This window comes from Pogona vitticeps, chromosome 3 (assembly GCF_051106095.1).
Source record: "Pogona vitticeps strain Pit_001003342236 chromosome 3, PviZW2.1, whole genome shotgun sequence".
NCBI classification, from domain to species: domain Eukaryota; kingdom Metazoa; phylum Chordata; class Lepidosauria; order Squamata; family Agamidae; genus Pogona; species Pogona vitticeps.
The window spans coordinates 173,036,912-173,061,030 of NC_135785.1; the positions used below are offsets into that span (position 1 = coordinate 173,036,912).

General features: G+C 37.9%; 1 protein-coding gene across 4 annotated transcripts in view; it reads left to right on the forward strand.

Annotated features, from left to right (window-relative positions):
- The first annotated feature begins 3,874 nt into the window (after positions 1-3,874).
- The window catches only part of TSGA10 (testis specific 10), a 35,333-nt gene continuing 15,088 nt past the window's right edge, over positions 3,875-24,119 (forward strand). For 2 of the 4 annotated variants that reach the window (XR_013543496.1, XM_078390324.1), the window contains exons 1-11: positions 4,196-4,384; positions 6,625-6,744; positions 9,285-9,500; positions 10,927-10,992; positions 12,649-12,837; positions 17,125-17,280; positions 17,822-17,995; positions 18,140-18,217; positions 18,553-18,704; positions 19,151-19,266; positions 20,833-20,987. Coding sequence is in view for 3 of the 4 variants with exons in the window: in XM_078390324.1 (XP_078246450.1) it covers positions 4,328-4,384; positions 6,625-6,744; positions 9,285-9,500; positions 10,927-10,992; positions 12,649-12,837; positions 17,125-17,280; positions 17,822-17,995; positions 18,140-18,217; positions 18,553-18,704; positions 19,151-19,266; positions 20,833-20,987 (1,479 nt within the window). In the remaining variant the exon portion in view is untranslated. Of the gene's footprint in view, positions 4,115-4,195; positions 4,385-6,624; positions 6,745-9,284; positions 9,501-10,926; positions 10,993-12,648; positions 12,838-17,124; positions 17,281-17,821; positions 17,996-18,139; positions 18,218-18,552; positions 18,705-19,150; positions 19,267-20,832; positions 20,988-24,119 lie in introns of those variants that run through there. The other 2 variants (XM_078390326.1, XM_078390325.1) reach the window with 2 other exon arrangements.

The window sequence follows — 24,119 nt, forward strand, 5'->3', positions numbered from 1 at the left end:
AAAGACCAAGAAATCATAAAACACATAACATACAGAAAACTAGAATGCATTGGTCACATTAATGAGCAAAGTACAGATACTTAAAACTGATGATTCAGTATAAAAGAATTGGTGACATGAAGTGCTAGTGGGAGAAAAATGTATTGGCTTAATAATGTAACACAACATTTGCATTTAAAATGGCCAAAGTCAAAGTCAGAATAGCCATGACATTCTCTGATAAGACAAAGATAATTCAGAACAAAAAAGTTAAATAGCTGTGTCTCCCTTCTTTTTTTTTCTATTTTTTTTTAAATTACATTTTATTATTTTTATAACATACATAACTACAACAAACAACAACAGGAATACCTACAAAGCAATAACATGTAAAACTAAAAAGACATACACAAGTGACAAAACTAACATATAAGCGGGGAGGTGTTTCTCATACCAGCTTATCTATTATGTAAATTCTGACTACAGAGATAATATATCCATGTGCATCTGCACATGTTATATTCCACATTGCTATTACATATATATAATTATCTAACATCTTAAATTTATAATAATTTTTTGAATTCTCTCATCTACATTTCCATCTATCTGTCTCTTATCATTTACCTTTCTCATGCATCACATTCTCATGTTCTCTTTAAATTTTCTTATCCAACATAAAATCCACCCAGGCCTATTCATTCCTTGATAATCTCCATTCTTATATACAGTAAACTATGTATCTAATATTTTCAGCATAGTCATTCTTATAGTTCTTGTATGCTTGTATGCATATATATGCCTTAAAACCAACATCCAACATTATTATTCATCATCATTTCTAAGATCTATAAACCACATACACTTATCTAATCTTAAATTTCATATTTGGCCAAATTTGCTTATAGTATATTGATCATCTTGCTTTATCTATTAATTATATCTATCTTAAAACATTTTTCTATTATTTATTCAGCAAGTACCTTCCCCCTTTCTAGTTTCTATTTGTCAGCTCCAGTGTCATCCAGCCGGAATTGGCCTCATAATCACATATATTTAATATTTCCCTATACATGCCACCACCAAACAAAATATTTCCCAGTTTTAAAATGCCATCTGTAAAAAATTTTTAAAGCAATTTCTATGCGGTTGATTGATTTGATCCCAATATAGTCAGTGTTTAGATTTTGGAGCGAGATAGCATGTGACCTCTGATTGTAAATAATTGCCCTGAGCTTTGCCCATCTCTCCCTTACATTTTTTCTTTTCAACACAGTCTTAAGATAAATTCTCCCTTTCCTGCCCCCTCCCCGTTTGTCTTTTTTGGTCATCCCTTGAGAAAAATGAGTCTTTTTCTTCTTTCTCTCTGACTCTGAGTTGTCTTCGCATCGTGCCAGTTGCTGTTTCTCCACAATTAAAGACTGTTCATTAATTATCTGGAATTCCCCCTTGCTTTCGATTTTTTCGTCCATAGCCGAAAAGATTCCTTTCAGGTCCAGTCTGCACTCCTCAATTTGTTTTCCCAAATGTCCAATTATATAGTTTTGAAATTCTTGTAGAAGTTCCTTGATATCATGCATTGCCAGTTGCGACGATAGCTCACCCCCACCTTCCATGGTCGTACCAGTCAACAGATTAATTACTCAGAATCTCCACATGATTTATTGGCAAGTCCGATCTTAAGGTCTTGCAAGGGGGGACTTCATAAACATTGTAGCCAGAAACAGAGTCATTGCAAAGTTATTTAAAGTTCTTAAGTCCTGACTTTACAGATTTATGGAAGGCCAGTTCTCTAGGAGGGAGGGTTGAGAGGAAAGGGGATAAGTTGGTTTTGTTTTCGTGTTGTGGCGTAGTAAAAAAAACCCTCCAGTATTAAGGCATTAACGATGTTATGCCGCTCTGAGGTCTCCTTTTCAAACGGCTTTCACATAGCAGATTTGATCTTTACTTGCTGTAGCTTGTCAGCAGATTAGATTAATTTCTATTCTGTAGTCAAGTAGAATTTTCCTCCCCTTTGCCGAGCAGCTAACTCACCAATCATGGCGACTTCACGAGACGAACTGCATGCAGGAAGGGAACCTCTTCCAAAAATCAGACTGCCATCTGAAATTCGGCGGTTCCGAAGCTCCCACTTGCTAACAAGTCCACGCTCCTGTGGAACTTGCCCCCTCCTTCTCCGGGGGGGTCGTCTGTCTCGGAGTAGACCCAGGAGAATCCAGAGCACTAGGATTCCCCTGTTCTCGCTGCTCGTGGCTCCTCCTGCTCGTGGCTCCTCCCTGCTCGTGGCTCCTCCTGCTGTGTCTCCCTTCTCATTATATACATAAATGATGATATATGAGGAAATGTTAACTTGTTCAAAGTGATCCAAAACTATCTCTTGTCCTGAACAGAAAATTGACATTTTCTATGACAGAAACTTATTAGATATTAAGGCTGAACACAGTGGTGACCTGTTTCCAAGTAACTGTTGTGTTATGTGCCATCATGTCAGAATTTACTTATAACAACTCTAATTGGGTTTTCAAGGTGAGGACTCAAAGCCTCCTAAGCCCTAGTTCATTACTCTGTCCACTACAGTACACCACACTGGGTATCTTCCAAATAAATATACAAAAAATTGCACAATCCTGTAGATCTCTTATATGTAAATACTGTACTCCTGCTAGCTATCATACAGCCATAAACTTAGTAAATCCAGTGAATAGTTTTGTCTTCTTGTGTGCTGTATTTGGCTACGATCCTACAATTTGGATATACGAGTATGAAATAAAACCTGGCTCGGGAATTGTTTTCATTATTTTATTTTTGGAAAACCCACCGCATGATCCTTGTGTCCCACAATGCCACGTCCATTCATAGCTAGCAGAATTCTGTTCACTAGCAAGTAGCAACAACAAAGAAAGTGTTAAAGAAAAAGGATGTACTGTATTTGAGAAACAATGGGGAAATGGTCTGCAGTTCTTGGTAATAAGACATCCAAGATAGTTTTCACTTCAGAAAGAAGAGAACAGATCATAGGTTAATCTTTTTTCACAACGATTAATCAATTCTATGGGTGCCTAGAGTTTCACAAAAATATAGGTGAGGGAGCAGAGGCTTTCTCAAAATACTCTTCTATAGATTTAATCAGTTGTCAAAATTGAACAGATGATTCAACATCTTCTTTTAAAATGTAGCCCTTTTGATTTAAAAGAATCTGGAGCTTCTATTACAGTATTCAATTTTCATTATTATTCCGCCTTACGGTGTTAGCCCAGGCTTTCCCTGATGTTGGGAAAACGTGAAGGCAAGAGGAGAAGGGGACGACAGAGGAGGAGATGGTTGGACAGTGTCACCAAGATGAATTTGACCCAACAACGGGAGGCAGTGGAAGATAAGAGGGCCTGGCGTGCTCTGGTCCATGGGGTCACAAAGAGTCGGACACGACTTAACGACTAAACAACAAAAGCCGCACGAAGCCTCAACATTGTCAATTTCGCGTTTTCTATTTCCCAACAGCGTAAACATATTATCCAAAAGGGCACAAAACCAGACGCTTCTATGGCGGGGAACCCATGCTGAGGCAGACCCCCGAGGTGATGTGAGAACGTCTCCACCGCCACAGCGACCCCACCCCCGTCCCTTCCCACTCGGGCTCGCCTCCGACCGGGCGGCCACTCCGGCGCCCTTCCTCCTTCCCTCACTAGAACTCCGCGAGGAACTGGAAGACAAGACAGACGACGACCCATCCCTCCTGGTCGCCGCGCGGCGTTCGAGCGCCAGCGACGGTTGTCCAGGCGGGAGAGCCGCCGCGCGTGCGCGCCACCGTGAAGGCGAGGGAGGGGTTAGAAGAGGGACCCCCGCGAGACTTTAAAAAAAAAAAAAGCTTACAGGTAACGAGAGCCCAAGGAGGCGGGGGGGGGAGGAAGAGGGTGGCGAAGAGAGCGAGACGCTGTGTTGCTAAGGCGACGTTGAGAGGCGGGGCGAAGCCAAGCGAAGAAGAAGACATTATTGTGGCCGCTCGTTCCATGAGGCGGCAAGCAGTCCCGAAGAGAACCTTGGGGGCAGAACTGGACTTTTGTTGTTGTTTTGAATCATTGTGGGGCCGGACGTCAAGGGGGCCGGGCAGGAAAGAGGGACCCCCTCCCTAGTTTAGGTGGGTTTATGGTTGCCTCTGCCGGCCCCCGCCTTGCCCAGGTGTGACCGGGCAGAGAGGGGGAGGCGAGTGTTGCCCCGGACGGCTCATTGGGCTGCCCGGGCTGGAGAGGGAAAAAGAAGGTGAAGCGGCGGGTCAGGTGGAGAAAACAGCCCGAAACGCTTTGGAAAGGCAAACAGGAGTCTTTCTGGAGCGAACAGTTTCGCTGCCAGCATGACCTCCAGAAGGTACCCTGGGCGCAAGAAGAAAAAAACAGATTTTCACGCCAAGGTACAAAGAGAGTGCCAGGCAGGCTGCTGAGGTATTTCTAGAAGTTTTGGGATTAATGACAAGAGAGTGGAGGAATTGGGGCAATAGGTATGGCTGAAATGGGGACTCCTTCGTTTTATGAACTCCTCAGGGCTAATCAGGTTGTGACCCTGAAAATCCCGTAAAGGTTGGTAAGTGGCATTTTTGGGGCCCGGAGTTGGCAGACAAAGAAGAGCATCGACAAGAAGGGCCCACCCTTGTACTTATACTTGGGGGATATTCTTCCATTGGGATCATTTTAAGAAACATTTTTAATCCTATAAAATACTTTTGACAGATCTAAGGAGTTTCTGTGAATAGCATTATTCAAAAAATAAATATATTTGTCGCATTGAGGGACATCCCTTGACGGCATTATCCTGAATGTTAAAACAGCTGAATTCTAAATCAAAACAAATACTACTGCCATGGTGACTGACATCCTGTGTTGTCTGACAAAGTGCAAAAGCCTACAAAACAATCTAAAATGTATATGTGATACATGGGTATCATATTTATTAAATATTATAAATGGAATTTACTGAAATTCTAGTTTAGTTTTTAAAAGTAATTCATTATCAAATGTTTACATTTTGTATAGTAAATTTCAAACTAATTTTAATTATAACAAAGGGTGCATGAAGCCTGCCTGCTTACATTGTATCTGATTCATTTAAACTTACTTACGTATAGTCATACTTCAAACTCCTTTTGACATAACATTTACATCATAGTTTAAAATTAAAAATAAATGCAGAAATTTAGTATGTTATATTAAGTTTAATAAATACATCCAAGTAACTTTTGTTATCCCCGAAAAAACTAAAAATGTAACTTGCGATACAAAAAGAAGTATAAAGAAGATGAGCATCTCTTGTGTCATACTGCCCTTAGAATTTCTTTACATCCCACATTTTGGGAACCAAAGAGCTTAGAGGAACAGTAACTATTAGTTGTACAGTACTTTACATACATGGGGCTTTCTGTGAGTTTACCATGGGGCCTCAGGCAGATGTGTCTATCTGTTGGCATAGTGACAGCTTCGTTGAACAACTGTTCCCTTTCTTAGGTGGTTGGACTTCATGTAAGCAGGTGTACAAAGGGACTGTTGCACGAGTTATATCTGGTTTAAACATCAGATTCATTATTAATAATAATCAAATATCTGGCAAATTTTAATGATATTTTACCCAGACTTGCTATTGGTCATTATAATGGTTCCATTGAACAATCAGTTTTCCTTATTTTTTCTAAAAGATATTATCAATCACTGTATTTTTTAAATTAAGAGTCCCTGAGAAGTTAGTATATATTATTTCTAGCTGTTATGGATTATGAAACATGGGACAAGTAACGTCGATTTACTGTGGTAATGTATCTAAATAATTAACTTCAGTGTTTTTACAATTTACTATAAACCCTATTTTCCTGTCTTTAAATATTTTAGTAAGAGGAAATAATTCAGCAGCAGTGGCAATCAGTTTGACTTGCTATCCTGTGCACACTCACCAAGTATCACAGACGTGGACTCTGGTTCAGCTTCCTGGTCAGTGCAAGAAATCCAGGGCTAAAGTAACTCTAGTGGCTGTCCAACCTCTTCTTGTAAACATCCAGGAACAACAAGCCCATATCTCTTCTAAATTATTGGTTCCATTGTCAAATTACTCTTGCCCACTGAGAAGCTCTTCTTAAACTTTAAACAAAAGTGATCTTCCTATAACTTAAGACCATGGTATCTGCTGTATTCTGGAGCAATACACAAGTCTTTATCTTATTCTTTACATCCCACAGTTTGAGAACTAAAGAGCTTAGAGGAACAATAACCATTAGTTATACTTTACATACAGGGAGTCAGGGAACCAGCTGGCTTGGCCTTAAAGGTCTCACTGAAAAGCTATAGATCTTACCCCCTCCTTGTTACGGAACAGACACCGATGGTTACAACTCTCAGCCAACTTTCCCAGACACACACAGAGAACTCTGATTTTTCAAGATTGATTCCATGTTTCCAAATTTCTCATTTTCTTCATAGATTTACTTTCAAATAAACAACTTACAGCTAATTGCAAATAAATCCTTTTTTTACCCCATAAGTATTTGTTGTTGTTTTTGTTCAGCCAATAAAGGCTACTGGTTTGGGGGAGCAATTCATGTATCTTTCTGCTGAATGTAGGAATGAGAAACACAATAGAGTGAAATGGTTTTTTGTCTTATTTCTCTAGAAAGTGACAACAAAAGAAGAAAATGTGTTAAGAGATCCATTTTCTCAAAGTGAGAAAACTCTAATATCAGAAGATAGTCCTTGCAACAACAAAAAAGTCGATCAAAAACTGCAGTCAAAGGTCACATTTTTGTACTTTTATCAATTTGTAATGGTCAGATCGTAATACATTATATTACAACATTTATTTAAGCAAAATTGGTCTGCTGTGAGATTATGGTTTTCTGTTCCTGAAAAGAAACCAGAACAAAATCAGGGCATTTGAGAAATGATGGGACTTATATAACAACATTTAATTAACCTGGGATGACATTTTGTTATTATGACTTAGTATCCCTATCCACTAACAGGTCCTCCCTATAAATGTAAAAGTTGACATGAATCCATTAGGGACAACTTTTGAATACATCATTTCAATTCAGATTCGAAATGTAATTCTTTGCTGTCCAGCACAGCTACACATATTGCTGGTATGACCCAACTTTAGTAGATAGGCAGTTTGAAAGCACTTAGTAAGTCAAAGGAGGGATGTGAACTACCTCCTTGTCTGCTTCTCTCTTATTTCCCTCAAGCTGCTGTGCCCCATTTTTGTTGCTGCTTTGTTTTGGTATTGTTTGCTGATAGGTTTGCTTCTAGTTTGGAACTCTTCCAGCAGGTAAACAAAGGGGCAATGGGGGTATGTGAGAGAGTTTGAATTCCTTCTCCTGCCTGTTTTTGTTGCCAGTTAAATTTTTCTCTATCCTTCTGCCTTGTATAAATCACTAATGAGCCAGCTCTTACACAGAAGTTACTTGTAGATTGGTCCTACAATTTTTTTTTGTAATCTGTGCATTACTTGGATTTATAAACAATGCAGCACATTAGACCCATGAGAAGTCATTGTCTCACATATCCCAAGAGCTGGTGTTATCCTGATTTTGTTGTTTTTTTCTAATCTGGGGAGAGGGAGGCTGGGTTTAAACACCCAGAGTAGTGCACATCACTAAATTGGGCAGTATACAAAGGTATGAAATAAATAATTAAATTCACCATCCAGCTGCTTTATACTTGAGAGCTTTGTTACACTGAGGTAGAGCTTATATAGGACAGTGGTTCTTAACCCTTTTGAAAGAAACGCCCCCTTGAGCCGTTGAGGAAGTTAGCATTGCCCCCCTCCCTGAGGTGATGATATCTTACCTACCTACCTACCTACCTAACCTACCTACCTACCTAACCTACCTACCTACCTACCTACCTACCTACCTACCTACCTACCTACCTACCTACCTACCTACCTACCTACCTAGTCTCCCTCCCCACCCGGGTGTGAGGCAGCGCTTCACAGGGCGAGGATGAGAACCCAAAAGACCCTTTCCTTCTACCCAATCCACACTCAGTGCTCCCCTAAAGGAGAAAGGTGAGACGTGGCAAGTAGAAAGAACTGGATCATCTGGCGGCAGCAGAAGCACCGGATCTACTGCCAGCACTGCGGCTGCAGTCACCTTCACAGGTTTGGCTCACTCCAGTGCCCCCCTACCTCCCCCTTCTGTTCTTTCGCCCCCACACCGCCCCTTTTCGTTCTACCGCCCCCCTGAAAAATGAAATCGCCCCTGGGGGGCATTATTGCCCACGTTAAGAACCACTGATATAGGAAATATTTAACTTTTCAGATATTTTGGAACTCCCAGAAGCCATAGTCATATGGTCAATGGTAAAGGGATTATGGAAATTGTGGTCTAAGACATCTGGAGGTTTGGTTCTCCTCTGATGTAGCATAAAAGTAACTATACAACATAATTTCAGCCACTGTTTGTTTGAACTTAAACAATTGGCCCACTAATTTTAGTACATTCAGTACAGTTGTATTTTATGCAGTACTAGTTCAGCTCTCTTTGCTGAGGTCATAGGGTTACAACTTAACTCCAGTTTCACCATCACTGCCTATACATCATCTGCACCATTTGATTCAGTTTCATATTGAGGCAACTTAGCATTCCTTCATTATTACTGATTACTTTTATGAAACAATTGAGTTTTTTTTACAAATAGGAAAATTTCCAGACTGGAATTTTTCTAGAAAATATTCCATCTTAGTTAATTTTCAGCAGAAAATTTTCCATCCACATCATTAAGTAACACTGACTGAATACACTACAATCACTGTAAATACTGTAAATCCAGACAGCCTTTTCTCTTAGACTAGAGAGCAAGGTATCCAAATTAGGTAGCATGGCTTTGGGCCTTCAAGGTTAGCAGCAGGACATGAGCCATGCAAACTACAAAAACTGCCTGCCAATAAACCAGCACCACTACTTCTTACAAGATATTCCTTGTACTTTATCATTGATAGATTGACTTAGTTTACTACTACTAATAATAATCTTAGAACTGCAGAGCTGGAAGGGTCATTGAGTTCAGCCCCTGTGAAAGAAGCACTGTGGGGAAATGAACTCTCAACTCTGGCTCTGCAGTCAGATACCTAAACCACTGAGCTATCTTTTAGTCTCTTAATCATGTCTGAACTCTCTTTCAATAGACTTCACCCTAATCAAGGGCAGGATTCCCATGAATCTCCTCATCACTAGGGAGTCTTATACATACTCACTGTACTCAATTCTGGAAAGATTTCAGAGGAAAGATTTTTTTTTATTTTTTTATCCTCTTTTTTTTTTAATAATCCAGATCGAACATCTAACAGTAAAAAAACTTGATTTGGAAAACCATGTTATGAAACTGCTTGAGAGAAAGGTGGAAGTAGCAACTCAAGTGGACAATCTGGCCACTGAAAATGAATATCTGTGTCAAGAACTCAAGTATATAGACAAGATAGCAGAAGAACTGGAAAAAGAAAAAGAATTTGCATTGGAGAGTGCTGACCAGGAACTTTCAGAAGCTAAGGTTCTTATACTATTAAATGAAATGCTTTAAAAGTGTAGTCCTTTCATAATCTGCTTTTTCCACGTGATTGTTTTTTTAGCTGGAGAGGCTCTGGACATAATCTAACACTGTTGAATGCTCTGTGTAGTTGTAAGAGTTCACATATGTGGAACTAATTTTCACATAATGTTTGAAATGCTTTTGCAACTGAATTGTTATGAATTTATATTTTATTAATTGACTTTGAATTATCAAGTCAATACATATAGTGGCTTTGTGTAGATATTAAATAGCACTGGAGAGGAAACGTGCCAGGGGGCCAACACAGATGGCTCCAGTACTATTCTCTGGAACATTACTGAAGGTAAACTAGCATGAGAAGAATCATACAACCCTACTTGAGTTTTTTTGGAGGGAAAAGTGAGATGTAAGTTTAACCACCAAATAATATCACCATGTAAACTGGTGCCTCTGCAGTCACAATTCAGGATCCACCAGTCAAACTATTTTGGGTTTTTCAAGTAAGCCATGACAAATAATGGCTGAGAAGATGTATAGATGTTTGAACAGGTAATGGATGTTAACACTGAAAATCATTTTCCTCCTTGCCTTGAAAATGAAATCTGGTGTCATGTACTTACATCTCAGTTCATTTGCCAGGCATGACAATAACCCCGTAGTTACCATGCTATTTGAAAGATAGCTTGGAGTGAGATGCCAGACAGTAATTAAAATAAAGGAGAGAAGTTCAGTCTCTACTTTCTCTTTTCTCACTTTCCATGTAGTTGATTGGAAACAGACAAAAATAAATGCTGTGTTCCCAAATTCAGTCCTCAAAATGGTGCAAGCTAAACCCATGCCTGCCTAAGGAGCAGAATTAAATGGAGTAGCACACTGCATATGTATTTGAATTTGCAGCACAGTGCTTATGCAACATGTTACATGACAGATAGCTGTATTCCTCTATACAGTATTACACTTCACCTTATATTGTCTATGCAGTATCATTACACAGATGTGCATTAATAGCAACTGCTATTAATAGTCTTTCTGAGGCTGTCAGACTATTCTGATGTTTAGCATAAAGTGTAGATAAATCTTTATTATGATCAACAGATCAAATAAATCATTATAATTCCAGATACTTGACATGGCTTTGATCTGTGCTTTCTTGATGTCAGCTTGTGCATGTTTACTTCATATTTCCTTGCTGAACACCATATCTCTCTTATTCATAAATTCCTTTAGTTACAGTTCATGACTTGTCAAAGGATATAAAGTGCCTTAATTTGCATGAGAAAGCATGATCCTTCTAAATAAATTATCAAGGCAGGGTACATCTGCTGTTAAATATGTAGAATATGATTCTGTGGTTCTTGCACATTTGGGAACAAGAATGAGTGGGACACTGATTTCTTACATGTAAATATTTTTCTTCTAATTTTAGTCGCAGATTAAATGCCAGCAAAATACTATACGGAAACTGGAACATACAATCAACATTCTTAGATCCGTAAGTTACAAATGACTGCTTTTATTGGTTCAGCCAAGTCATTTTTATATTGCAAAAAGCATTTTAGATTAAGAAGACTGATATGTACTATGCAACCATGTGTACTCTCCCCAATAAATTAATTGAAAACATTCTGCCAAGGAGATAAGTACAGCCTTGTCTCTTGCTCCCTATGGAGGTTGAAAACACAATCTATATGTTTGGCATCAGATCTTGTTAGCAAGTTCCTGCCCTCAGAAGGCACATCCCTGTTTATATCCTTTGAGATTGGTGGATCCAAATGACTCTCTGTTCTCCAAGTTTATCCTTCCCATTCTACCACATTAAAAAAAGGAGCTGTTCTGTATGTGGAATGGCCTTATTCTGAACAATGAAGTTCATCCTTACATTTTCATTTTTATCTAATGCTGTTTAGAATCCTAATTATCTCAATTAGAGCCTGACTGGAGAGCATGGAAAAGCACGCTAGTTTCACTGAATCATCTGATAGATCACTATTAATATTAAGTAAACATATCAGAACAAGGTTTAGGTCAGTCGGATTCACATTTTCCCCTTGATCATATAGTGCAACAAGAAATATAAATCAGCCCAGAATCCTCAGTTTAACTCACATCAGAGACCCTTCTACTTTTTAAAAAATCATATCCTTTTCCTTTGGTTTAAAGTGTATGATTACTTCGAACCAATGCAGAAAGGAAAGACCAGTTGAGTACATGCATGCACACACAAAGCACCTTTCCCCTCACCTCTTGCCTCACTAGGGAGGGCAAGACTTCTGAGCAGATGGTTTTGTTTAATGAAATGAACTAACTCTGGCCTAACGGGAGCTACATTAATGGGAACATGCAGGGAAGGGCTGGACTTCATGAAAGAGGTGCATTTTCAGAAAGGATTTCAAGAAAGACAGGTTTATGTATATATTATAGCCCTTAATTGTATGCATGAGAGGTGACAAACATGAAAAAGCTAATCATATATCACATTTCTCTCACCATCCTATCTAGAATACACACTGGACAAATGAAACTTATTAGTTAGCATTAATGTCATTGTTTTCAATGGGTCTGCTCTAGTTGGGAATAAAATTGTATTTAATATTACAAGCTAGCCTCTTCCTACTACCTTTTTGTCCTCCTCTTTCTCCTTTCATGTTCCTGATTTCATATAGACTTCCTACTCTTATAATTGTTGTTTCCTGTGATGTTTGAATTGAAAACGTGGAGTTACAATTCAGAACCAAATGATGGCTTGCTGTTCTCCTTTGTATTGTATGTTCAAACCATTGTTCCTCGATTCAAACATCCCGACAAACTCTGGTTTGATAAACTAGGAAATTTTGTATTAAATTGAGAATGAGAACAGAGCAAACAATGAAGCCATGGCTCTCTGGAATGAGACAGAGTTGTTTTCTCCTGTTCTGATGTTTTTACTTAATATTAATAGTGATCTATCTCTGTAGATGATTCAGTTAGACTATCATGTGCTTTTCCTTGCTCTCTAATCATGATTATGAGATCAGCTTCACATTATTGTCTTTTAGTTTGGATAGAAAAACATTACTTAGTAAAAATTTGTACTGTATTTTTCCTTAGAAAATATGTTGGGATTAGCTGCAAGAGTTATAATAATGCTTCTAATTTTGGCATTTGAAAGGCTCTTATGGACACTGAAAAAACACAAGAGAGGCAGTCCTCACGGCACCATAATGTTATAAAGACAATAGAAGATGAGAGAGATTATTATAAAACTGAAGCTCAGCATTGGAAGATGCTTCATAAAACTTCTTTAAGTCCTAAACGCAAACCCTCTTGTTCTGTTTCCAAAGCTTCCTCTCCGCTTCAGGTAAATCATCTAACCTATTTTAAATATGGATTTTATGCATTTACTAGAAGCTGACTTGTGGATCACTTTCAAAGTACATATATATTTTGATGTATGTAATTTAATCTGCACAATATAGTCTTTTAATATCTACCCAGAAGCAAGGCATTGGGACTTATTCTGTGAAAGGAAAGTCCGATGCTGCAAAGAAAAATACTGCATAGGAACCTGGAATGTAAGATCTATGAACCTTGGGAAGCTGGATGTTGTCAAACAGGAGATGGCAAGAATAAACATTGACATCCTGGGTGTCAGTGAACTAAACTGGAATGGGCGAATTCAATTCAGACAATTATTATATCTACTATTGTGAACAAGAATCCCATAGAAGGAATGGAGTAGCCCTCATAGTCAACAAAATAGTGGGAAAAGCTATACTGGGATAGGTAAAGGTAAAGGTTCCCCTTGACAATTTTTTGTCCAGTCGTGTTCGACTCTAGGGGCCGGTGCTCATCCCCGTTTCCAAGCCATAGAGCAAGCGTTTTTGTCCGAAGACAATCTTCCATGGTGACATGGCCAGTGCGACTTAGACGCGGAATGCTGTTACCTTCCCACCGAGGTGGTCCCTATTTATCTACTTGCATTTGCATGCTTTCGAACCGCTAGGTTGGCGGGAGCTGGGACAAGCCACGGGCGCTCACTCCGTCACGTGGATTTGATCTTACAACTGCTTGGTCTTCTGACCCTGCAGCACAGGCTTCTGAGGTTTAGCCCACAGCGCCACCACGTCCCTGGGATACAATCTCAAAAATGATAAAATGATTTCAGTACGAATCCAAGGCAGACCTTTCAACATCACCGTAATCCAAGTTTATGCACCAACCACCAATGCTGAAGAGGCTGAAATAGACCAATTTTATGAAGACTTACAACACCTTCTAGAACTGAACACCAAAGAAAGATGTTCTTGTCATTATAGGGGACTTGAATGCTAAAGTAGGGAGTCAAGAGATAAAAGGAACAACAAGTTTTGTCTTGGAGTTCAAAACGAAGCATGGCAAAGGCTAATAGAGTTTTGCCAAGAGAACAAGCTGGTAATCACAAACACTCTTTTCCAACAACACAAGAGGTGACTCTACACATGGAAATCACCAGATGGCCAATACCAAAATCAGATTAATTATGTTCTCTGCAGCCAAAGATGAAGAAGCTCTATATAGTCAGAAAAAAAGACCTGGGGCTGATTGTGGCTCTGATCATCAGCTTCTTATAGCAAAATTCAAGCTTAAACTGAAGAAAGTAGGAAAAACCACTGGGCTAGTCAGGTATAATCTAAACCAAATCCCTTATGAATGAATACACAGTGGAAGTGAAGAATAGATTTAAGGAACTAGATTTGGTAGAGAGAGTGCCTGAAGAACTATGGATGGGGGCTCGTAACATTGTACAGGAAGCAGCAACAAAAAGCATCCCAAAGAAAAAGAAATGCAAGAAAGTAAAGTGGCTGTCCAATGAGGCCTTACAAATAGCAGAGAAGAGAAGGGAAACAAAATGTAAGGGAGATAGGGAAAGCTACAGAAAATTGAATGCAGATTTCCAAAGAATAGCAAGGAGAGAAAGAGGGCCTTCTTAAATGAACAGTGCATAGAGGAAAATAATAGAAAGGGAAAAACCAGAGATCTGTTCCAAGAAAATTGGAAATATTAAAGGAACATTTTGTGCAAAGATGGACATGATAAAGGACAAAAATGGTAGGGACCTTACAGAAGCAAAAGACATCAAGAAGAGGTGACAAGAATACACAGAGGAATTATACTAGAAAGATCTGGATGACCTGGACAACCCAGATAGTGTGGTTGCTGACCTTGAGCCAGACATCCTGAAGAGCGAAGTCAAGTGGGCCTTAGAACGCATGGCTAACAACAAGCCAATGGAGGTGATGGCATTCCAATTGAACTATTTAAAATCTTAAAATATGACACTGTTAAAGTGCTACACTCAATATGCCAGCAAGTTTGGAAAACTCAGCTGCGGCCAGAGGATTGGAAAAGATCAGTTTATATCCCAATCCCAAAGAAGGGCAGTGCCAAAGAATGCTCCAATACCATACAGTTGCACTCATTTCACACACTAGCAAGTTTATGTTCCAAATCCTCCAAGGTAGGCTTCAGCAATATGTGGACGAAGAACTCCCAGAAGTACAAGCTGGATTTTGAAGGGGCAGAGGAACTAGAGACGAAATTGCTAACATGCACTGGATTATGGAGAAAGCCAGAGAGTTCCAGAAAAACATCTACTTCTGCTTCATTGACTATGCAAAAGCCTTTGACTGTGTGGACCACAATTAACTATGGCAATTTCTTAAAGAAATGGGAGTGCCTCACCACCTTATCTATCTCCTGAGAACTCTATATGTGGGACAGGAAGCAACAGCTAGAACTGGATATGAAACAACTGATTGGTTCAAATTGGGAAAGGAGTACGACAAAGCAAAGGCTGTACTATATTGTCCCTATGCTTATTTAACTTATATGCAGAATACATCATGCAAAAGGCTGGACTGGATGAATCCCAAACCGGAATTAAAATGCCGGAAGAAATATCAACAACCTCTGATATGCAGATGATACCACTCTGATGGCAGAAAGTGAGGAGGAATTAAAGAACCTCTTAATGAGGGTGAAAGAGGAGAGCGCCAAAAATGGTCTGAAGCTCAACATCAAAAAAACTAAGATCGTGGCTACTGGTCCCATCACCTCCTGGCAAATAGAAGGGGAAGATATGGAGGCAGCAACAGATTTTACTTGTCTGGGATCCATGATCACTTCAGATGGTGACAGCAGCCACAAAATTAAAAGACACCTGCTTTTTGAGAGGAAAGCAATGAGAAACCTAGACAGCATATTAAAAAGCAGAGACATCACCTTGCCAACAAAGGTCCGCATAGTCAAAGCTATGGTTTTTCCAGTAGTAATGTATGGAAGTGAGAGCTGGACTATAAAGAAGGCTGACCGCCGAAGAATTGATGCTTTTGAACTGTGGTACTGGAGGAGACTCTTAAAAGTCCCCTGGACTGCAAAGAAAACAAACCTATCCGTTCTGAAGGAAATCAACCCTGAGTGCTCACTGGAAGGACAGATCCTGAAGCTGAGGCACCAATACTTTGGCCATCTCATGAGAAGAGAAGACTCCCTGGAAAAGACCCTAATGTTGGGAAAGTGTGAAGGCAAGAGAAGAAGTGGACGACAGAGGATGAGATGGTTGGACAGTGTCACCGAGGCAACCAACATGAATTTGACCCAACTCCGGGAGGCAGTGGAAGACAGGAGGGCCTGGCGTGCTCTGGCCCATGGGGTCACAAAGAGTCGGACATAACTTAATGACTAAACAACAACAACGAATATAGGTGCTGTTTTCTAGTATAAAAACAGTCTGTTTATGGCATACTATTGAGATAGCAAGGTTAGTGATGATTCTTTTATTGAGAAGAAGCTGGATTAGAAGACATTTCATCATTTCCATCATTATGAAATGTGTCTTAGTCACACAGTCTTAAGATATCTCACTATTTAAATACTTATGTAGACATTTTGACTGAGTAGATCATATTATAAACAATGTCTCATCAAGAAGACATTCCAGAATACAGTAGGATCCCTGTATCCATGGTATCAGTATTCATAGTCTGAAAATATTAAAAATATTAAATGGAAATACCCAGAAATATGTACTTCCACAATATAATTACCAGAACTGGCCACTAGAGGGTGCCAGAGACCATGTTATGTCTTTTCCATGGGTTTCATTCAGGGGTGGAGCTTGGAACCTGCCCCCCCCCCCCCCCCGGATACCACAGTTCTACTGTAGTTTAGTGTTTGGAATCATGTAAACTGCACTTATAGCCTTTGTGAAGAATGTAAAATAGTATAATCAAAAGTCATCATCAGTAGCAATATGACCCAGAAATAATCTGGATTTAATACTGTACAGTACTTTCATTTATTTCAATGTGATCTTTGGTGGATTACAATCCAATTCTTCAGAAAAGTTCTTCAAACATCAAAAGTATGTCTGAAGAAGTAGATTGTATCCATAAAAACCTAAGCTGAGGTAAATTGGTCAGAAAGATATGGCAATGCTTTTGGGGTTGGGGTTTTTGTCTTTATCACTGCTGAAACAAAACTGATCTAATTGAACTGAAAACTGATCTAACTGAACTGCTGTGTTTCTGATTTTTTTGTGATAAAAAACTTATATAAATACAAAGGACTGGAAAATGAATTCTATTTTTCCTCATTAAATGTTTAGAGAAGTAATTCCGATCCAGAATTTCTGCAGATCTTGAGAGAACGGGAAGAATATAAAGCAATATTAGAAAAAAATGAACGTCATTTAGCAGAAATGCAGGGCAACATCAAGGTTCTTACAGCAGAAAGAGACAAAATTATCTGTCTTTATGATCAGGTAACTTTTATAGATGTATGGAGCATTTTCATAAGAACAATTTCTGATTAAATGGTAAAATATTATATTAGTTTGAAACTATTTCCCCTAAAATCATTTCAGGAGGCTTTACTGAAAGTTGCTTGCCTTTGGAACTCGGAAGTGACATGTTACAAGTGATTATGGTATCTGTAATGCATTCTTTTTGGCTAATGATGCTATCAATATGCCTGCTTTTTACATAAAAGTAATGCATTGACTGCTAGTAACATTACATTTTTGGTGCAATTCTTTCTAATTGTTGGTGCTTAATATCATTTTAGAGGATTTTGAAAGTGCTTGTATTTTTAAAGTGTATTAAAAATTAAAAAGTACAGTGGCTTGTTATTAATGAGTAACAAAAATAGTTTTCTAATCATGTACAGTAATTAATGCTACTGAGGTGCTTTTAAAAGTTGCTATTCCGAGTTGTGATTTGCTCTTAGCTGTAACTATTAACAAGTACTAGAACTTCTCACATGAAGAAAAACATCCATCCTTAAATATTAATTTTAAATAACAGGCTCAGGAAGAAATAAGTCGATTGCGAAACGAAGCTATCAGAATCCCTAAAGCTTCTAAAACTATGCTGACTGCTCAGGCTGTCTTAAGACGAGTGGAGACTGAAAGGGATGCTGCTATTACTGATTTCCGAAGGATGGCAACAGAACGTGATAGCTTAAGAGAGAGATTAAAGGTTTGCCTTTTCATTCAAACTAATTTGTGCAGCATATGTAGAGCAAAGGATGTATCTAGTCTCCTGTAAATTAAATGATATGCTATTGAAAATGAATGTATTTGATTTATGTTATTTATGTGTTTATTTATTTATTTATTGTAGATCGCTCAGGATACTGCATTTAATGAGAAAGCTCACCTGGAACAGAGAATCGAAGAGCTGGAATTAAATGTTCAGAGTGTAAGAGGAAAAAAGTATTTTGAAATATATTGATAGATATTCATAGTTTATTAGTGCCAAAAGTCCAAACAATCCCAAAATGAGCCTGACCATAACAGACCAATAGGAGACACACACACCCCAAGAATTTCCAGACCAATTCACAACTCGGGGGGGGGGGGGGAACAAAAAAAATCCTATCAAAATCAGATGTGTGTCTGAAGAATAAAGGCAAATGAAATACGTATTAGAGCATTTAAAAAAACTGGAAAAGTGGAACAATATCTTGAAGTGAATAGGTGATATATTACATTTTCCATGATTCTTAATTATTCTTTATCACTCTAATGCCTTAGCTTGATAATGAACGATTGGAACAAATATCAAAGATGTCATTGATGAAAGAGACCATCGAGTCTATAGAAAGAGAGATGAAAATATTGGCAAGAAGGGCAGTGGACTCTGAGAGTGAGCTAAACAGGCAAAAAGCATGTAATGCTTCACTGAGGTAAATAAAATATGCAAGAAATATTGATTAGGAGATCTAGACATATATTCATCATTCTTTTTGGTCATTATCTTTAACTGAGTCCTGTACTTATATCTCCAAATTTATTGTTGAAAATCCTGAATAATCCAGTCAAAAGTATAATGCTGCATGATGTACTTTTTGTTAACACTTGTTTTTTAGTTGTTCATTGTGTATGCTCATCCCACACACCAGCTTTAAGTTTGTGACTGCTGATTACACTGTGGTAATCCATCTTAAATCTCTCTTTAAAAGTATTTGTGATTTGTTTTCTTAACTGTTGATTACATGCTTATAAGAGTCCTTGTAAAATTGTAATTACCAACAACATGCTACTTTCCATCCATCACTGCACCCATTTTAGGACTACTGCAACATTCATGTGCAAAAATGCATTTAATTTTTTCTTATTTATTTATATTCAGCAAGTTGAATGAAAAAACAGAGCATAGCCTTGCAGAGTCCCAGCGACACCTTTCAAAAAAGAAATATGAATTACAACTTGTTCAAGAAAAAATTATGTGCCTGGATGAAAAAATTGGTAAGCTATAAATGCCAATCTTTGGGTTTAAAAATCAAAGTTTTAATTAAAATATGTAACATTAATAAAATATTTACTAAGCATTTCTCTCTCTACTGTTTTTTAATCTTCATTTGGAACATGATAGAGCCACACCTGTTTTTGGAATACATTTGAATTGTTTTCCATACATTTTACAGTATAAATAAAATTCAAAGAGTACCATACTTTTTGTTATTTATTTCTTGCCCACATTTTTGCTCTGACTGGCCAACAAAGCAATTTGAAATTTAAATAGGAAAAAAAGTTATGTCACATTGGGTATATGTGGAAGGTTTATGGCAGTACCTTATAGTCTTTTAATTGGTGGGTAATATAGTCCAGTTTCCCAGGTAGTTTCATCCAGAGGGCAGCTGCAAACAAACTTTGGGATGTGACCCATATATAGTTCCAAACACACAGAAACAATACAATTGCAAACACACAGAAACAATGGTTGTTGTGGGTTTTTTGGGATCTTGTTCTGAAGGTTATTCTTCCTAACATTTTGCCAGTCTCTGTGGCCGGCATCTTCAGAGGACAGGAGTAGCCCAAAAGGAGCCAGAAAAACTCACAACAACCATTAGTTCCCGGCCGTGGGAGCCTTCGCGAATACACAGAAACAATCTTTAAATGATCTGAGGACTCACATGTGATGTTTATTTACTTACTTATTTAGAAAATCTATATTTCCCAATTTGATAGCAGTTTTGAGGACATTATAAGAACATATATACCCAGACCTAAAACATGTCCAAAACCTGCACACATTGCAGCAGTTTTTAGCCCCTGGCAGATGGGTAAACTGCAATTCCAGTCCAGAGCAAAAATTTAAACTAGAAAGCCAGTATTAAAACAACAGTTTTATGGACAGTGTTCTGGCATTAAACAATATCAAAAGTTAATTAAAAGGAAACAGTATTGGTGGCCTTTCTAAAGGTTTGCGGGAGCACAGACACCTTTTAAAGAATAAGAGTTCCAAGGACTACGCTGAACCACCAAGAAGACTATGCCCTGTTTTCCCACCAGTGACACCTCAGGTGATGACATCCAAAAAATCTTAATGGGCAAATAGAATTATATGTAAGCCGGTAGTCCCTTAGAAATGCTCACTGTAAAGTGTTCAAAACTTTAAAAATGCCATCCAAACCTATGAATCAAGCTCAGAAACATTCAAGAACCAGTGAAGATCAATTAACAATGGAGTTTTGATTTTTAAGTAATGAGACCCTTATTGATTGATTGATTGATTTGATTTATATACCTCCCATCTGGTAGCCAAGGCCACTCTCCCCTATCAAAAGCTTAATTGTAGCAGTTTGAAATACCAGCTAACTAGTTGTTGCTTCTGAAGGCAGCTGCGCAAAGTCATAATTAAAAACAGTTTGCAGTTTGGCCAGAGGTTATCTTCTAGACCTTCTGGATGAAAATCTTCATTGCATATTTAAATCTGTTTGAATACATTTTAGAGATTTTGCTTGATCATAGTATGTTGGGTGATGATTTTAAGTCGATTAATAAAATAAGACTCTGTGATGGTATTTCCAGAAAATCTTTCAAAACAAAATCTTACCCAAAGAGAAGATATTTGTGCACTCAGTGAAACAATAGCTGAATTGGAGTCAGAAAAGGAGTCCTTACAAGATCTGCTGGAAGAAAAAACAGAGAAAACAGTCAACCTTGAAGAAAGCTTGGTCATAAAAGTAGGTTAGCAACTGAATGCTTATATAACTAGATTCATAGCTTTTTTTTTAAAATGAATTACATAAGTAGATTTTGAAATCGTAGTCTTATTAGTCTGTACAAGCATTTCAACAAGAAACACAAAACAAAACAAAAGCAAAAAAAGACAGCACCTTAACATTTAACTGCTACATTTTAACATAAGATGTCATAGAATATGTCTGCTTTGTCAGAGTTAGAATGCAGAGATCACATGGCAAAATATTTATGAAAGGCTCTGAGATAAGAGAACAGTGGTGCATTTCACACCTAGTAATGATTTAAGACCCCTATTTGGTATTCAGTCATTTTGAAGCCTGGTTCTGTGAATAGCAGCAGTGATGAAAAGAAACAAAAGAGGAACAACATGTGGTAATTTAGAGAATGACAGATTTTTACATTTGAGCCTTGTTCTGAAAAGATAGATCTGGTAAGTTGGGAAGAATATAAACATATTTATTATGTCAGTTCTTTCCCTCAGGATTATTCTATAATATTTCCTGTCCAGAATAGCAACTTCCATATCTTGTGAAGAGTGTCCTGGCAGACTGAAGTGATTTGAAACAGGTTTCTGTGTATTGTGATTTCTGATGTACAATTTATGCTTTTCATTCTTAATATTAACTAATTAATATTAATTCTTAAATAGTAAGCATGTAGCTTTTGACAGTATACCATATAGACATGTCAGTGAAAGCTACAGTTCCTACTTTATTTAATAACACATCCATCATATATCGTCAATTATTTAGAAATTTACATCTCTTTCACATAACTGTTGGGATATAGATGGCAATTGAGAATGTAAATCTCCCTTAAGAGATAAGCTAGAAGAATATGCACATTTCTGACCTTTGAATCTGTTTGATTTTAGTTTCTTCTACTAATGCTGTGATACAGAAAGCCCATTTACAGATTCTAATAGGCTGCATATGCTGGGTTAGGATTTTTGTAACTTTTTGTTCAATTTAGGGATAGACTTTGATATGCTTACATACATTAAAACAATAAGTTGGCAAAATATCTGAATCTGGTGCAAATGCTGTTCTAAATCATGCTCCAGCATTTCAAATGTTAAAAAGGGTAGCAGTAAGTTACCGAGACATATTTTGTTAATCAGAAAATTGAGATATAATTAGTTTTCGTAATGGAGAGGAACTAACCCACCAGCTATTTTTGCTTCCTTTATTGGGAAGCTACCACTGCAGAAACTGTGTTTCCACTGAAACTGTTGCATTCAGGTTGCTGGGAATGTGCTCCCTGTAAGGATCAAGATAAATAATCCCTGCACAGCATGTTTCTTATCAGAAACATGGCAGTGGTAGCAGGTGGCTTGTCAATAATAATGGGGCAGTGAAGCTGCTGGTGGGCTTCAAAAGGTTAAATGCAGTCCCCACCTATAGAATAGTCTTTCTGTATTTCAGAAAGTCCAACATAATGGATAACTGGATGATCCTTTTTTTATTTTTTTTATTTTAACTACAACATAAACATAAAATAAATAAACCAAAATACAAATTGACTGTGTTCCCTACCACCATAGTCGGGACCTCTTGCAATAATCCTCTTCTTCCTCTATCTTTCTTCTTCTTCTTCCTTTATTGTCCTGTTCTCCAGAACTGCATTGATTTTTGATTTGGAGCTTTCCCTTTTCCGCTTGTTAGCACATATTCAAGAAATCTGCTCTATATGTCATAGAAATTATTCTTTTTCATCTCTCCTTTCTTAACCTTTAGGTTACAAGTTAACTTCTCATTTATAGCAATGTTCCATATTTCATTATACCATTCTTCCATTTGAAATTCAGACTTTGATTTCCAATTCCTAGCTATTATTAATCTAGCTGGTGTTAATAAATTGGTAATCAATTCTTTAGTGATCTTATCATATTCCACATTCTCAAATATTGATAATAGAGCTATCTCAGGATTAAATTCTATATCTTTTTCACACATGTCATTTAGTTCTTTAAATATTAGTTTCCAGAATCTTTGTACTTTTTTGCATTCCCACCACATATGAAAGTATGTACCAATTTCCTTCTCACATCTCCAACAGTTTTATAGAATTCTCCTTGATTCATATTCGGTGCATAACCATTTACTAACGTATAATCTTCTTCCCCCATTAGACTATCAAATATCTACCATTACTATCTTTTACTACTTCTTTTACCACACATTCACAATGTTTAGAAATCAGTATCGCTACACCTTTGAATTTGGAAGTCCCAAATCTTTTTTCATAAATGTATATATTTTGTAATTTCAGTTCATTAACTCCATCCTTTGATTGATGAGTCTCTTGTAGAAAAATAATATCCACATTCTTCTTCAATAATGTTTTTATTCTCTTCCTCTTTGTTACAGACCCTATGCCTTTCACATTTAAAGTAACCACCCTTATGTTTTTCCCCATATCCTTTCTATATCCCATCTTTTTTTTGGTCCTGTTGTGCATCCCACAAAACAAAAACACCCAAAAAACACAAATTCACATTGTTCCCTATCTAATCCCCTATCCCTAACTTTCCACTCTATATGTAACCTCTTTTCCTCCCCCACACTTCCCCGCACCTCACTAAGGTTTGATGCGAGCTCCAGGAGGGAGGGAGACACCACCCACACCAGACTGGGCCCCAGCCATATATCCATCAGGGCATAACTGCATGATCCTAATCATGTTTGCTCAGAAGTAAATTCCACTGAACATAGTTTTAGTGTTCAATATATGTTGAGGTTCTAAGAAAGTGAACAAATCATACTGAATTAAGTCAGACCTCAAGTTGCTGCATACTTTTGCACCCAACGTTTGGGTGGCTAACAAGGATGCAAAAGGTTTTTATTTCTCTTATAGGTGGGTGGTAGTATTTCGAACTATTGTGCTTTCTGGTTGTGTCAAGATCAAACATATGACACTCAAACAAAGCTCTCAGAGCCTTTTCTCTCTAACTGCTGTAGAGTCACCCACTAACACAAATGCACTTGAGGGAACCTTGATTTGGATTAAGGCCGCATTAGGGGTCAACATAGTTCTGTTGGGTGTGAGGGGCAAAGCTGACTCAATGATTATTTTTTCCATTTCTACACATCATCATGGGATTCCAGTTCTGA